A 15,618-nucleotide genomic window follows, 5' to 3' on the forward strand; every position below is an offset into this window, starting at 1 on the left:
AGTAATTTCAAAGGAATTACGTTTTCTAACAATAACACTGGTTTTAAAATAGTCCTAACATTTATTAGTTTATACTAACTTCTCTATGTAATATAAGATTTATATGCTTCAAGGCAACCTAAATTTGTATAAGGTTTAAGCTACATGTTAAAATGAGATGAATACAAATAAATTACGTGTGTGTTAATAAAAATGTTAAATATGCAATAGTATAAGATACAAGGTATCCAACTTCACCTCCAACTTCCTCTTCTGCATGAATGAAGTATATCTCTTTTAGGTATCACCAGAGCACACATTAAAGTTCTCTCATACATAAAGTGCATCTCTCCTTCTTTCCTGAAATAATACTGGAAGAGTTGGTTAATTAGGAAATATTATGTCTTTCCTAAAACTGGTGTCTGGAATGGAGCTGCAGAAGACAAAGAGGTCCTCAAAAATTCACTGAGGATGAAACAAAGGTGTTAAGACCAGCACTTCCCTGATCGTGCCTTTCTTTACACTGGATTTTATGAGCACAGAATGACAGGAATTACCCTGGTCCTGCCATTTCTGAAAGCACACACAGCTCATTTATTTATCTGTGAAGACAGTAATGGAGGTGAAACAGAATACCTCTTGGAAATATTACTCGTGATTCTCTACCTCACAATACCCCAACTCCACCCCATTTCCTTGCCCTCCCCACACACCTGCCTTGTACCAATTCAGTCAGAGACATCCATTGCCACAGGAAAAGAAATACACAGCACAACACAGAGAACGAGATTCGAAACCCAAATTTAGGCTTTTGAAGCCCAGAGAAAAGAAAATCTTAAAAGCCAGCACTTTAGAATTGCAAGATCTGGGTTTCTTTTTTTCAAAAGGCTTTAAGTAAAAGGGCTTAGAGTTTCTGCGATAAGCCACAGACTGTAAAGAGAGCAGATGAAGAACCACTTCTACCCAACTCCATAAGGTTTGCTAGAAAAAGAAAGGAGAAAGAATAAACAAAAGAGTAAAATACTTAAATTGGTGAATGTATTTTCAGCTTTTAGCATTTTCTACAAATGAAACGTAGCTGAGATCAGCCTAAAACCAGTTGTCACTGAGCCAACTTCAACTCATGGCAACTCCATATGTGTCAGAGTAGAACTGCCCAGTAGGGTTTTCAATGCCTGACTTCTCAAAGCAGACTGCCAGGCCTTTCTTCTAAGGCACCTACAGGTGGACTAGAACCTCCAATCTTTCAGTTAGCAGCGGAGCACATTAATCATTTGCACCACCCAAGGAGCCAGATTTATTTATATGCTGATTTTTTCATTACTTATTATACTTTCTAAACACCATTTCATGTTAGTAAATGTACCTGCACATCATTTTCAGTACTTGAGATTAGTACATTTAATTGTGAGAACACTATAATTTAAACAACCTTTGGCTTAGTTTGCCATTACAAACAGTGTCTGCAATGAACATATGTGTACCTGCTTAGTCCTCCTCTTATCCAATTAATTTTTACAGTTTTAAGTTTTTTTTTTATTCTTTTAAAAATTGTTCCCAAGCCCACCTCCAGATATTCAATATTAAACACCAGGTGTATCTCCAAACTTACAACAACTTTCTTATCCAGTTTGAGAGTAACTGCTATCAAACTGAGGTTATTATTTGTGTAACAGACCATTATTGTTTTGGCCCACCTGGTATCCCTTTCTGTAACAGAACTCAGTTAATTTCTGGGAAATTTCTGTCTCTGTCTCTGCACACCGTCTTGGTGAGGGTGTCAATCAGGTACCCTCCCCTCCCCAGCAAAGAAACAGGTACATGATCCAAAGTAGACCCATCAAACTCTGTCTCCTAGAAACATAAATCATGAGCGGAGAGCTGTGAAGCCAGTTGGAGCTGCCTAATTTAATGGCTGAACCTCCAAAAGGCTATAGGGCAGCTCCTGATACCTAGATTTCCCAGAGCACGGACAGTAATGAAGTATGATCTGAAAGGCGTACTTCTCAAATTTACAGCAGGAAAAAAATCAAAACTTTCTGAATGGCTCATTACCAGACGCCATTCTACCCCTGCCACCTCATCTACTACCTAAGGGCTGAAAAACAGCAACAACAAAGACTAGAGGAAAGACCTCTTTTCCTTCAGAGTGGCCGACAGAGAAATTCCATGACCTTAATGTCCTCTGAGGTCAGAAAGGCCTACAGCCAAATCCCAGTCTACCACCCACTAGCTGTGTGATCCAGCACAAGTTATTTATTCATCACTTGGAGATACACCTCGGTTTTCTCACCTACTACTAGAGAGGATGGGGAATGGACTGGAGAGAAATAATGTAAAACATCTAATGCTATACCTGGCAAATAGTAGGAAATTGGTGAATACAAGCTATCATTTCTGCTCATATATTTTGGTTAAAGCCTCATCTGGCTACTTACTGGGCTGGTTGAACCTAGAGGAATCCCCAAGACTATCACCCTGAGATACTCCACAAACCCTGAACGAAAACTACCTCAAGGTCACCTGTTAGCTAAATGACAGATTGGCTCACATAAAAAGAAAACTTTCAAACTGGAGGCGCTCTTGTCAGACTAAGAATAATGGGGCCAACATGCATTCTCAGGAAACAAAAGGTCAGGGTATAAACCATTTGTGAAGAATGTGTAAACAATTTGCTCCCAGAACTGACTATAATAATGAATAAAACCCAAAACCAAACCCATTGCTGTCAAGTCGATTCCGACTCATAGTGACCCTATAGGACAGAGTAGAACTGCCCCATAGAGTTTCCAAGGAGCCCCTGGTGGATCTGAACTGCTGACCTCTCGGTTAGCAGCCATAGCTCTTAAACACTGCACCACCAGGGTTTCCACAGTCAGGACTAGCTGACTATAATTCTACAATCAAGCATAGCCCAAAAGGCTGGGTGTCTCCCACCCAAGCAGTGGCTCGCTCCTCCACAGGCCAATGACGGCCCTTTACAATTCCAAGGACTTCAAGCTGAAGCTGATCTTATCTACAATCAATCATTAACCCCCTACCTTTCCTTTGTTCTCTATGTATACAGACCCCTCTCTCCACATGAAAAGGTGGAGCAGTTTATACTTCTACGGAGTGCTGTCCAGGTATAGCTGTTCTATTCCTCAATAAACCTTATCTTTCACTCCTAACAGAGTACGAGATTCTCTTCATTGACAGACATAAAGTAACTATTAACAAAGAGTACTGCACACCTTTAAAAAAAGCTCAACAATTACTCGAAAGCAAAGATGAAAGGGTAAGGGGACAGGGAAACCAGATTACTGGAAGCGAAACACCCAGAAGGCAACTAATGAGAATGTTAACACATCGAGAAAAATGTATCCAATGTCTCTGAACAATCTGTGCAGTGGCTGTTAAACAGGAACCTAATTTGCCGTGTAAATTTTCACCGAAAACACAATACTATTTAACAAACACAATTCATCACTCCTATGGTAGTAATCTTAACCAAAAGACTGACAATTTGACAAAAAGAAGAAGGGTTACAAATCTGCATAGTGAGTTTCTCTACAACTGTATGTTGGAAAAAAATATATAGATTTTTAATAAAATGCCAAACCAACTGTTGTCAAGTCGATTCTGACTCATAGAGACCCTATAAGACAGAGTAGAACCGCCCCATAGGGTTTCCAAGGCTGTAATCTTTATAGAAGCAGACTGCCACATCCTTCCCCCTTGGAGTGGCTGGAAGGTTTGAACCACCGACCTTTCGGTTAGCAGCTGAGTGCTTAACCCCTGCATCACTAGGTCTCCTTAGATTTTTAACAGATAACTTAAATCAGAATGTCTGGTATGAACACAGAAACAAGTGCTAAAACGCATGGTCAATGACCAAGCTTTCCATAATGAAAATTCCACACTTCAAATATTTTTTACCTCAGCAAATAAAAAATTAGAAAAATCACCACCACAATATGCTGTAACTGGCTTGCAGCTTTCTTTCAAAAATAACTTTACTGATAAAAGAACTTTTCGCCTTGTTATTTTCTTTTTTTTCCCCGGCACAGAATTTTATAAAATTCAAATACACCTTGGAAAATACAAATCCATTATTTACTAATACCTACAGTTTAAACAGGCCTTTTTAAATTATCTGTGTGGAAATTATTCATTAACTTAAAAAAAATCATTTTCTCAATGGAGAAAGAATGGTCTTTTTCAACAAATTGTGCTGGGACAACTGAATACACACATGCAAACGAATGAAGTGAGACACCATGTATAAAAATTAGCTCAAAATGGACCATAGACCTAAATGTAAGAGCTGAAAACTATGAAACTCTTAGAAGAAAACGTAGTAGTATATCTTCACAGCCTTGGGTTAGGTCATGTTTTCTTATATGTGCTCCCAAGGAGCCTGGTGGTATTGCGATTAGGCTCTCAGCTGCTAACCAAAGAGGCTGGTGGTTCGAATCCACCCAGCAGCTCCACAGGAGAAAGACCTGGTGATCTGCTTCTGTAAAGGTTACAGCCAAGAAAACCCTATGGGGCAGTTACTCCTCACAATATAAGCCACCAAAGAAAAAGTGACAAAAGAAAAAAATAGATAAATTGGACATCAAAATTAAAAGTCTTCCCCTCCTAGAGGTCAGACGCTGTTATCTAGCTCCTGTCTAATGATAATAATAAAAACAACCAACATTTACTGAATACTTATTACGTGTCAGACATTGTTCTTCACACTTGACATTTATTAGCTCATTTAATCCTCACAACTCCACGAGAGAAGGCACCACAATCTCCATTTTATACATTAGGAAAACAAGCCACAGGACGTTAAGATGCCAAGTAAACAGTGAATGAAACCGTTATACAAACTCAACCTGTTCGATTCCAAGGGCATTTCTTACCACTACGCAATACAGGCAGTCCCCGGTTACGTTCAACTTACATACAACCTGTAGTTAAGAACCAACCCCGTAAAGCCCATTATATTAAAACTTCAAGGTACGTACAATGGTTCGTAATAACAAACAGGGCAACGTGCATTGAAACATTATTATTATTACTGTATTATTATGTTAAAGATGTTTCAGTGTATCTGGAAGTGATTCTTTAATCTTTTCTACACATAGAAAGGTACACTATATACTATACGCAAAGATAAACATTTGACTAACTGACGTTAGATGTAAACTGTACCTAACTGTTCCAATTTACATACAAATTCAAATTAAAGACAGAATTAGGAACAGAACTCGTTTGTAATCCAGGGACTGCCTGTACTGCCTAAAAAATAATTTAATGGTTTGTCTGCTTCTATATTTTAAGATATGTGGACACGCTTCTCCATAGTAGGTAAAAACTGTTAGGTGGTACCTTCTCCCAGACCACACGTGTATATGCACTTATCTTTCAGACAAGCAATACAACCCTACCCCGGCTCGTGCGGAACCTGCACATAAATCAAGAGGCAGTCGTTAGAACAGAACAACGGTATACTGCGTGGTTCAAAATTGGAAAAGGTGTGTGGCAGGGTGGTATTCTTCCACTTTACTTACTTAGTCCATATGCTGAGCAAATAATCTGAGAAGCTGGGCTATACGAAAAACAACACAGCATCAGTAATGGAGGAAGACTCATTAACAACTCTTGACATGCAGATGACACAACCCTGCTTGCGGAAAACGAAGACAAGGTCGAGCACTTAAACTGATGAAGGTCAAAGACTACAGTATGGATTACACCTAAACGTGAAGAAAAGGAAAATCCTCACAACTGGGCCCATAAGCAATATCCTGATGAATGGTGAAGGAATTGAACTTGTCAGGGATTTCACGCTACTTGGATCAACAATCAGCACCCACGGAAGAAGCAGTCAAGAACTCAGAGGACGTATTGCATTGGACAAATCTGTGGCAAAAGACCTCTTTAAAATCTTAAAAAAGCTGTCACTACGATGACTAAGGTTATGACTGACCCAAGCCATCCCATTTTCAAATGCCTCATACGCATGCGAAGGCTGGACAATAAGGAAGTTGGAAGAAGAATTGATACATTCAAATTATGGTGTTGGCAAAGCACATGGACTGCCAGAAGAACAAACAAATCTGTCTTGGAGGAAGTACATCCAGAACGATCCTCAGAAGCGAGGGCAGTGAGACTTCCTCTTGCTTACTTTGGACAGAGCATCCGGAAGCACTGAACGCTGAAGAAGGGCATCATGCCTGGTAAAGCGGAGGGTGCTGAGAAGGAGGGAAACCCCAGATGAAATGGACTGACACAGTGGCCGCAACACCACATTCCAACACAGCAGCCACTGTGCGGACGGGGCACACACAGGCTCACCCTGTGTTGCGGACAACCTGACGGCACCTAACCACCACCCTATCGCTATCACTGTCCTTCCTTGCCTTTAGGTTCCAGATCACATGGCCCTGTATTACTTACGAAATGCTGCAGTGACAACCAGCGGCGCAGCTTCGCGACCAGCACTAACCTCCGCAGGCTTTAGGAGAGGTCTCTGACCACCGCAGCCCCGTTCTAGCCCTCTGCTTATTCCAGGAAGCCCATCTTTAACCCGGACAGAGCTAATTACCCCTCCAGGTGCTCACTCAGAAACTGATATTTAAACTTTTTTGATCTGACTGTGGCCTACAAAAAACATTTCTCACAGACACAGAATACAGACACAGTCAGCCCTCCGTATCTCTGAGTCACCAATCTGCAGATTCAACCAACTGCAGATCAGAAATACTTAAAAAAAAGTTACACGGTTGCTGACGTGCACTATGCAGTTAGGCCCACGATGGCTGTGTCTGTACTGCATACGTTATTCCCTAAACAATACAGTATAACAACTAGTTACATAGCATTTACCTAGTATTAGGTATTGTAAGAAATCAGAGATGATTTAGAGTATACAGGGGATGTGCATAGGTTATATGGAAATACCACGCCATTGTATATAAAGGACCGGAGCATCCAAGGATTGTGGTATCTGCAGGGGGTGCTGGCACTCCCCCATGGATACTGAGGGACAACGGTATGTGGCTAAGTAAAACCTGAGTCCAGTAAACAGTACTGACTCTCACCACCTCTGGTATTTCTATTTCCTTCCACTGGTCACAACCCAAGACTTGTTAAAAGCTGCAGGTGACAAACACGGAATTAGAGAATATAGATATTATACTGAAATTACTTGCTTTCCAAAACAAAAACTTTGTCTTATTCGTGTTTATATTCCTACCCACGAGCCCTCAACAAGGAGCCCTGGTGCCGCAGTGGTTAAGCACTTGGCTGCTAACGAAAGCTCAGCAATTCAAACCCACCAGCAGTTCCTCAGGAGAAAAGACCCGGCAATCTGCTCCCGTAAGATTATGGTTGTTGTTAGGTGCTGTCCAGTTGGTTCCAACTCAGAGTGACCCTATAGGACGAAGTGGAACTGCCCCATAGAGTTTCCAAGGAGTGGCTGGTAGGTTCAAACTGCTGACCTTTCGGTTAGCAGGCAAGCTCTGAACCATCGCGCCACCAGGAAACCCTCCCCTAGGAAACCCTATGGGGCAGTTCTACTCTGTCCTATCGGGTCACGAGGAGTTGGAACCGACTCGATAGCACACAACAGCCGCCCTCAACATATCCTTGCTGAACTGAGCTGATAAAAAGGGCCTGACCGCTATACCTTGCACTGTCACTCACTGTCCGCAGCCTGCTAAGTCCTGTCTCAAAAGGGAACTTCCAAATAATAGCTTTATGTGAAAAAGTAAGCATATATTGATTTAATAAGACTTCTACTCATTACCTCTGGGGACCATCTCAAAGGACCCTTTGCCACTTAAGCTCATAATGTAGATTACCATCCTATCACACACACATAAAACGTACAGACTTTTTTTTTAGTTATGAAGAAAGGAAGCAAAAATCTAAAAATTTAAGCACTTCCTGACTAACCAGTGGCTTTGGTGTATCAAGAGCAGGAAGTATAATCCCCTATGCATTTTTTTTTCCCTCTCTGTGACCTTACTGATAAGGAATGGTCAGCCTCGTAAGGGAAGGGAAAGTAAATGCTATAAATTCATAGTGGAAGTTCTAGACTGTTAACAAGATTCCCAGATCAAAGAATAAGAAGGAGTGGTAAGCAACCTGCCTAGCACTTAGCAGGCTGTCAATTTAGAGCATGCTGGATAAATGAACAGGACAGATAAAGTACATGCCCGTCAATTTTTCTCTGCAGTCCAGTAATGTTTAACTGTTACCTGTTTAAATGGCAAAGGCTTGGAAGTTAACACCAAATTTCCAGGAAGTTCACTAAGGACCCACGACTAGTCAGCAGCAAGGCTGAGCCCAGAATCCAATTCACTGTTTTCTTCTCTGTCCCACTGCCAGCCCAGATTAAAGGCTTTACCCTTAGACAGCGATGATAAAGCGGACATTAGGCCATCTGTATAAATGGAAAAAACCTCCATGTTTATTTATTACCTCTGCATGTAAGATGGTTTGCATATTACATGAATAAAAAGATTTGTGAAATTTTCTTTCTTAAACAGCAAGAGGAATAAATTGACAGAAACTAAAGTAAATCCATAATCTGACCTAATTAAAAGTTATAAAGGACTACAAAAAAGCTTCTACAAATTAAACAAATGTTTACTTCCAAAAAAATTTAAGTACAACTTAAGCCCCTGTGTAGGCACAAAGCAGAGACCTCAATGGTGGAAAAACAGCCAAAGTTACAAACCTAATCTACGTGACAGGAGATCTGCTCACATTTCGAAATCTTGATAACACAAAGCATTTCTGATTTACGACAAGGTATGAGCTGGGATAAAATTAATCATAGTAAAGTGTCAGTTATTTTTAGAAAATGGAGCTAAAAGTAGTAACGAGACATAAAGATTACAAACCAGGTGATTATGAACCAGATGTTAGCGAAGATTTTAAATTGAGATATTGTGGGCAAAATAAATTTTAAAACAGGCTGTGTTCTATACCACTGTTTTAGAACATAAGAAATTTCTGACACCAAATAAAAAATCTTTATTTGTTCTTTTAATTTACAGACACTTAGGTGGATTAATTTTTAAGAAGAGATTTCATCTTCTACTTGGCTAAAACATTAGGGGTAACAGAATGCAGTAAGAACCTGAATCCTAAAATTATTTTACAAACAGCCTACAGAATATTCCTCCGGCAATAGGATATCATCCAACACCTGGATTTCCCTGTAGGGAAGCAAAATCGACAAATTCATCTATAATAACAGAAACAAACACGGGTTATTTAAATACACCTCTGAGCTAATGGAATGCCAAAAATTATTCCAGTATAAACTTGAAAGAATAAGACCCCAACCCTTTATTTCAATCATAAGGCTCAGTTTCTGGGGTTTAAAACGACCATTACTGTGGCATTCAGGTCCGTCTTAGATCTGACACTCTTCTACCTTCTACCTTTCTATACCAGCACCCTTTACTGACCCACTGATAACACAAAACTAACCAGGGAACAGAGCATATACCAGGCATGTATTCCCTTCATAGCATTACTCATTCTTTCCTCTCCACCAAGAATGCCCCATCACATTCCCATGTGTCCTTAAAGACTCTGCCTTCTTTGATAACACTTATCAACAGGAGACGGACGGATCCCTTCCTCCCCTAAAGTCCCACAGCACATACACCATTCACCATGCGCCTATACCATTCGCTAGAAATTTATTCACTTCCTTTGGGCTTTCTTTGTTTTTAAATTTATGATGGCTTCTTACGCCCCCACCAGACTCAAAATACCAAATTACTACAGGTACATACAAAGTGAGAAGTCTTCCTCACAGTTGGAGTAGGAGCCAAATTATCTGGATCAAATTCTAACTGCTAAATTATTTAACATTTCTTTAGCTCAGTTTTATTAACTGGAAGTTGGGGAAGAGAGTAACAGTAACTACTTCACAAGACTGAGATGCTGCTTAAAATGATTTGATACATGTAAATAATTGATACACAGAAAGCAGTTAGAGCAGTAGCTGTCAAACAGCAAATTTAAGTTTAACAGCTGTTACTAATTATTATTATTACCATATCATCCTCTACAATATCTAGTAATACTTGATACATACGAGAGGTCAGTAAACACTTTGAATGAAACAATTTTTTTAAAAAATTCTAAAGGTCCCTCGTGGAGTATAAACGGAGACTCCAGGCTCAAAAAAGCAAATCCTCTATGTTGCTGCTGTCAACCACCTTGGAATAGGCCGCCACCTCACGGCAGCCCCGTGTACAACGGAATGAAACAGCCTGCCATTCCCACGATCTGCTGAGGGTCTGACTGTTGTGATCCACAAGGCTTCCACCGGCTGATTTTCAGAAGTAGACTGCCAGGTTGCCAGGTCTTTTTTCCTAGTCCTGAAACCTGTTCAGCATCATAGCAATACGCAAGTCTCCACTGACAGATGGGTGGTGGCTCTGGATGAGGTACATCCGCCCAGAACTGAACTCAGGTCTCCTGCCTGGAAGGTCCTACCATAAACTCCCAATGTCTGGTGAAGGAAAAGAATTCAGCTTCCAGAACTACTCACTTGAATTAAGAAGACAGGTAAAGTGTGAAATTTACAATCCACATAATTCAAGTTCCCTGTTCTGATAGAACTGGAAGACACATTTGATAAGAGAACTTGACAGTTCTTGATACAGAAAACTTATCCCAAAAGACGACTATTTCTAAAACATCATCTTAATTTCTAATCCTTAACAATGTATTAACTAATCCTGTTTTGAATTAACTTACATTTCCAGCCTATGTATTATTCACTTGAGTAGTTAAGCTTCATAATTTACCATCTCACCCTGAAAAACAGTATTTAGTTTAGCCCAGAAAGGTAATCTCTAGCTCCAGTACTCAAGGAGGTAGCAAACAGATCTATTTGCCTTATTGATATCCTTTGCAATTTTCTATTTTGAGTACTTGCCTTTTCACTCTTTATCAACCTGAGAAGGTACTTCTAATCACTGTATTTTGTCCTCACAGGGAAGCTGATTCAGTTTCTTGATTTACACTAGCTGTCTGTTGCCACATCTCCAGTCCCTTTGTGTGGACCCATGGCTACAAGGGGTCATAAATTATGGAAAACAAACAATTTTTTACTCACAGATATTAGGATACTATGTTATGTTTTAGGTAATACAATATAGGCAAGTAAACCGAATGACTGATCTGTACCACAGGAACACAACGTTACTTTAAAAAAAAGTCGGCTCATATTAACAGAGTAAGTCTCCTCAAGGGATAAGGAACTTATTTGGGCTGCCAAGAGCGGAACTGATTTTGACCTTTAATAAGATTCCTAAAGGATTATTTGTGAAAATATAATAGAAGTAAAAGCTTCTGTTTTGGTGACAACAATATCAGAAGTCACATTTACTCTCAAACAAGTTATGGCTTATTTTTTTATTTGTATAATTTATACAAAGATGGAGGCTCTAAGTAAGTTTTCTCAAAGACTGTCAAGTTCCATACTGGGGATTTAAGTTCTCAAGCTCAGGTCTTCTGGTTTATTATAATTGACAAATAGGTGTAATGGCTCAGAGAAAACATAGCTACTCCTGTTTTACAATTTGACTACTGATTAACAAATAATGTGACATTTGAACAGTCACCATTCATTCACCTTGCTTCCTACTTAAAGAAATCCTTGTCAGAAAGCTGGTGGTGGGAACACAGGAAGAAGAGAGTTTATGATCACAACATTAAAAATTAAAAAACAAAACCCTATGGGGGAAAAAAAAAAAACTCTGGGAAAGAGACTATGGAAAATTTTTATTTTCTTCTTTATGCTTTTAGGTAATTCCCCAAAAGTTCTAAAATTATACACATACACACACAGAAAGAGAAAGAGAGAGAGAGAGACAGATTTTTACTAAGAGGACAACTCTAAGAGAAAAGTTCAATAATGTAAGGGGAACCTGATATAATTTTTCTCAAAATCTGAAAAGCAATCTTAGTTACTAACTACAGAATACTATAATTATGTTAAAGTGTTCAATTGTTCAGAGCCTAGAACAGTGTTTAGCAGACTCGATGCAACCAATGAATATTTGTTGAATACATTTAAAAAGGTAACTCTAATGGAACTTGCTATTAAATTTAAAAAGTGTTTCGAATACAAAGTACATTTTAAGTAGTAACAGGCTAAAAATGCTTAAGAAAAGGAACACTTCATTATTTTGATATGTAAATAAAAGTTTGGCTTAAACCATAAAGAAAGTTTACAATATCATGCAGTAATTCAAACTACTACGGTTCATAAATGAAGTCATCCAGGGAAGAGATTTTTCTTGAAGTTCAGTTTTTTTTCTAGAATGACAAATGCCACCTAATCTATTTTTAGAATAATCATTTTAAGAAAAATGAAAAAGAGCAGTTTAACATGTCATTAGTTTTAGGAGACCGAGGAAGTGCCTGCCAAAAGACCCACAGGAATGCCGGGTGCTTTACCGGTTTCACTATTAACTATTATTAACTATTATTTTTTCTGATGTGCAAAGGCACGGTGAATGTTTCCATCATACCAATTTTTACAAAGTATCCGTAGAAGAAAACGTAGTATGTTAATCAGTTCAAATACATATTAAATGAAAAATATAAATATTTTCATCATGACTGCCATTTTAAAGTAATTTAAAATCCAGGTAGAGCTTTTACTATAATTTACTTTACGGTCAATGAGCTGCATGGTAACTGGCAGGAGATGAAATATAATGGTATATATACACACACACCTGATTTCTCTGTAAATTTAAGGAAATGCTGATAGGTTTTCTGAACCACAACAACAACAAAAAAACATTACCTTTTCCGTGCCAACCAACATGGCTTAGTTAGCTGCAAAACCAGATTAATTCATTTTCATCGTTAAACAGAAAGGATTTTTCACACAGAAGATGGAGTCGGAGGCCACTGTGATCTGAAGCAGTACTAATCTGCACAGAGAAAACAACCAGGGACGACCACAGAACCATTCAAAAGGCTGCATTTTCCCCTTCCTAACAACCCAGGGCAGCTCAACAGCATTCTACAGTAAATTAAAGGACCAACGTGAACCTGTTTAATTAAATTAGAGAACTGCCAACCGCCTGAAAAACATACCAACAGAGGATGCATAGCAAGGGGATGGTATTACCTCTTTTATGTAATTCCCTGAGGGGAATATTGTCTCCTCCCCCGTCATAAGGCAAATAGGGATCGGAAGAAGCATCCATGATTAGAATTTTTAAAACGCCGCAGCAAAAGAAAAAGAAAAGCTTGCGAGCTTAAGAAGACAGCAGCATTTCGTCTACCCCTGCTGCATCAGGCTGGGGAGATGCCATATTTGAGGAGGATCAGAACTGTAGCTCGACGGGCTGAAGCAACTGGGTTCTTCCACAGCCGATGATGTCATCAAAGGGAAATTATCGCAGCCTGGTTGCTAGTGGCTACAATCTACAAGGCTTAGAGGCGGGACAGGCGTCTCAATCAGGCCCTGCTGCGTATGATGATGACTAAGCTCCAAGCATAACAGAAGAAACTGGTTCCAGAATTTTAAAGCTCTCAGCAATACAGCTTCTATAACATCAGTGGCAACTGTACTAAAACAATAGAAACATTGTTTCAATTTTTATTTTAAGATAAAGAAATGTAAGGGGAACAAAGTATTTAACAGAAATGTGAAAAGGAAATTCTGGATACAGACTATGCCCGTTTTCACTTCTACTGTAGAAACACAGGGTTAACACTAATGTGCTGTATGATTTTATGATATCAATGTACTTATTGTATAATGTGATGCGAGTTTATAAACATGAATTTAAGAAAATGCAATGCCATACAGAAAAGACTAAAACATACCAAAGACAAGCTTTATCTCATTAATCCCCTCCAGCAGCCTCTTGTTTGTTCCCTCAAGGAACTAGCTCGTAAGACATTCTGGCTTTTGAGGAGAAAAAGCTTATCTACACACTAGGAAACTTAATTAGTTTGTAAAACTAGGCAACAGGACACTTACTGAGGAGGAGTTTTCATCTCTCTCAACACAAAGAATTTACACTTAAAGGCGTTTAGTAAAATGTGTCTCAAAACGAGATACTCCAATTGTCTCTTCGCTAGAAATTCTTCATGAAATTCAGAAATAAAGCGATTCATTTTGTTTAAAACTGCCACTCTAAAAACCTAATGCCCAGAGTGTGACATTCTATAGTTACCATTCTTCCAAGTATCTCCACTAGACCACTCACTGTGGTGCTAAATAAAAACCCGCCATTCATTCAACGCGATCCCACAGGACACAGGGTTCTGTGTAACTTGTTTCCAGGGCTTCAAAATGGCTTCTTCAGGTTCAAACCCCTACTGAAAATTCGCATTTTCACCCGAGATATAATGAATATAATGAACCATAATCTACCGTTTAACAAGACCCCCAGGTGATTTTTAGGTATAATAAATTTTGAGAACCACTGCTCTACTAGTGGTTCTCAGAATTGGTCCCTAACCAGCAGCATTAGCATTGCCTCGGAGCTTGTTAGAAATACAAATTCTCAGCAGGGATTCGAACCAGAACAAACCAATTCAAAGCCCTGTTTCTTTCCACAAGTACTGAATGGGCCAACTTCTAAGATTCACTCCAACTCAAACTGTTTTTTGTGAATTGGCGGGGGGGGGGGGGGGGGAGTGAGGAAAGCAAGCAGAGATCTCAAACGGCAGGAAAAAGAGAAATGCATTCTAGTTATCTGCAGTTTTTAAAAAATTATTCACATTAAACTAAGTTCCTGTATTTCAAAAAGTCTGCACTTCAGTCAGACAGTACTTCTTACAAAATTCCACCTGGTATTTGGGAGAAACGGCTCTAGGCAAAGAACATCGACTACAATTACTGTCACAGCACCCGTCTACCCAATCCTGAGTCCAGCTAGTAACATTTATCATGGGATTGGGAGTAATTTTTTCTTTCATTCTGATTTCTGTAGTTTTCATATTATCTTGGAAGTAATTTTCTAAACAAGAAAAGCACTGACAAAGAGCTAGTTTTACTAAACTGACTACCGGTAAAATTGGTCCTTCGGTACGTTCTAGCACCGTATGACTTTTATTTTAAATACATGTTGTATGGCATTTATAAATGATTTAGTTTTTAATGATACCATTTATGTCCTTGCATGCCTTTACATAAAATGAAAATCAATGTACAAGTTTTTCCAGTATTTGTAGGCACTGTCTCAACTTGTCTCACCTGATCTACAACTTTGTCTGAAAGGAAAAACGAAACTGATGGTTAACACTAGAGAGGTCTGTTTTCAGATATTAAGAATATCCTCCCTGTAAAACACACTGACAATATTACATAAGTAAAAGTTTTGAAGCCATGTTTAAATTATTGTTAGCTAAGGATCAAAACTGGTATGTATGTGTGTGTGTTCGTATATATATTATATACATAACATATAATTATATTCGTATAGAGTTAAGGAGGCCTGGTGGTGCAACGGTTAAGCGCTCGGCTGCTAAGAAAAAGGTTGGTGGTTCAAACCCACCCAGCAGATCTGCAGAAGAAAGACCCAGCGATCTGCTCACGTGAAGATTACAGCCTAGAAAATCCTATGGGGCAGTTGTACTTTGTCACATGGGGTCACT

General features: G+C 39.1%; 1 protein-coding gene across 12 annotated transcripts in view; it reads right to left on the reverse strand.

Moving 5' to 3' along the window:
- CLCN3 (chloride voltage-gated channel 3) overlaps positions 1–15,618 on the reverse strand; it is a 91,332-nt gene that overhangs the window by 37,785 nt on the left and 37,929 nt on the right. For 2 of the 12 annotated variants that reach the window (XM_004388878.3, XM_004388879.3), the window contains exon 1: positions 13,136–13,575. The exons of the other annotated variants lie outside the window; for them this stretch is intronic. In XM_004388878.3, coding sequence (XP_004388935.1) covers positions 13,136–13,214 — 79 coding nt within the window. In that variant the 5' untranslated portion in view covers positions 13,215–13,575. Of the gene's footprint in view, positions 1–13,135; positions 13,576–15,618 lie in introns of those variants that run through there. 12 annotated transcript variants of the gene reach the window in all.

The sequence above is a fragment of the Trichechus manatus genome, unplaced genomic scaffold (assembly GCF_000243295.1).
Source record: "Trichechus manatus latirostris isolate Lorelei unplaced genomic scaffold, TriManLat1.0 scaffold00220, whole genome shotgun sequence".
In the NCBI taxonomy this organism is placed as follows: Eukaryota; Metazoa; Chordata; class Mammalia; order Sirenia; family Trichechidae; genus Trichechus; species Trichechus manatus.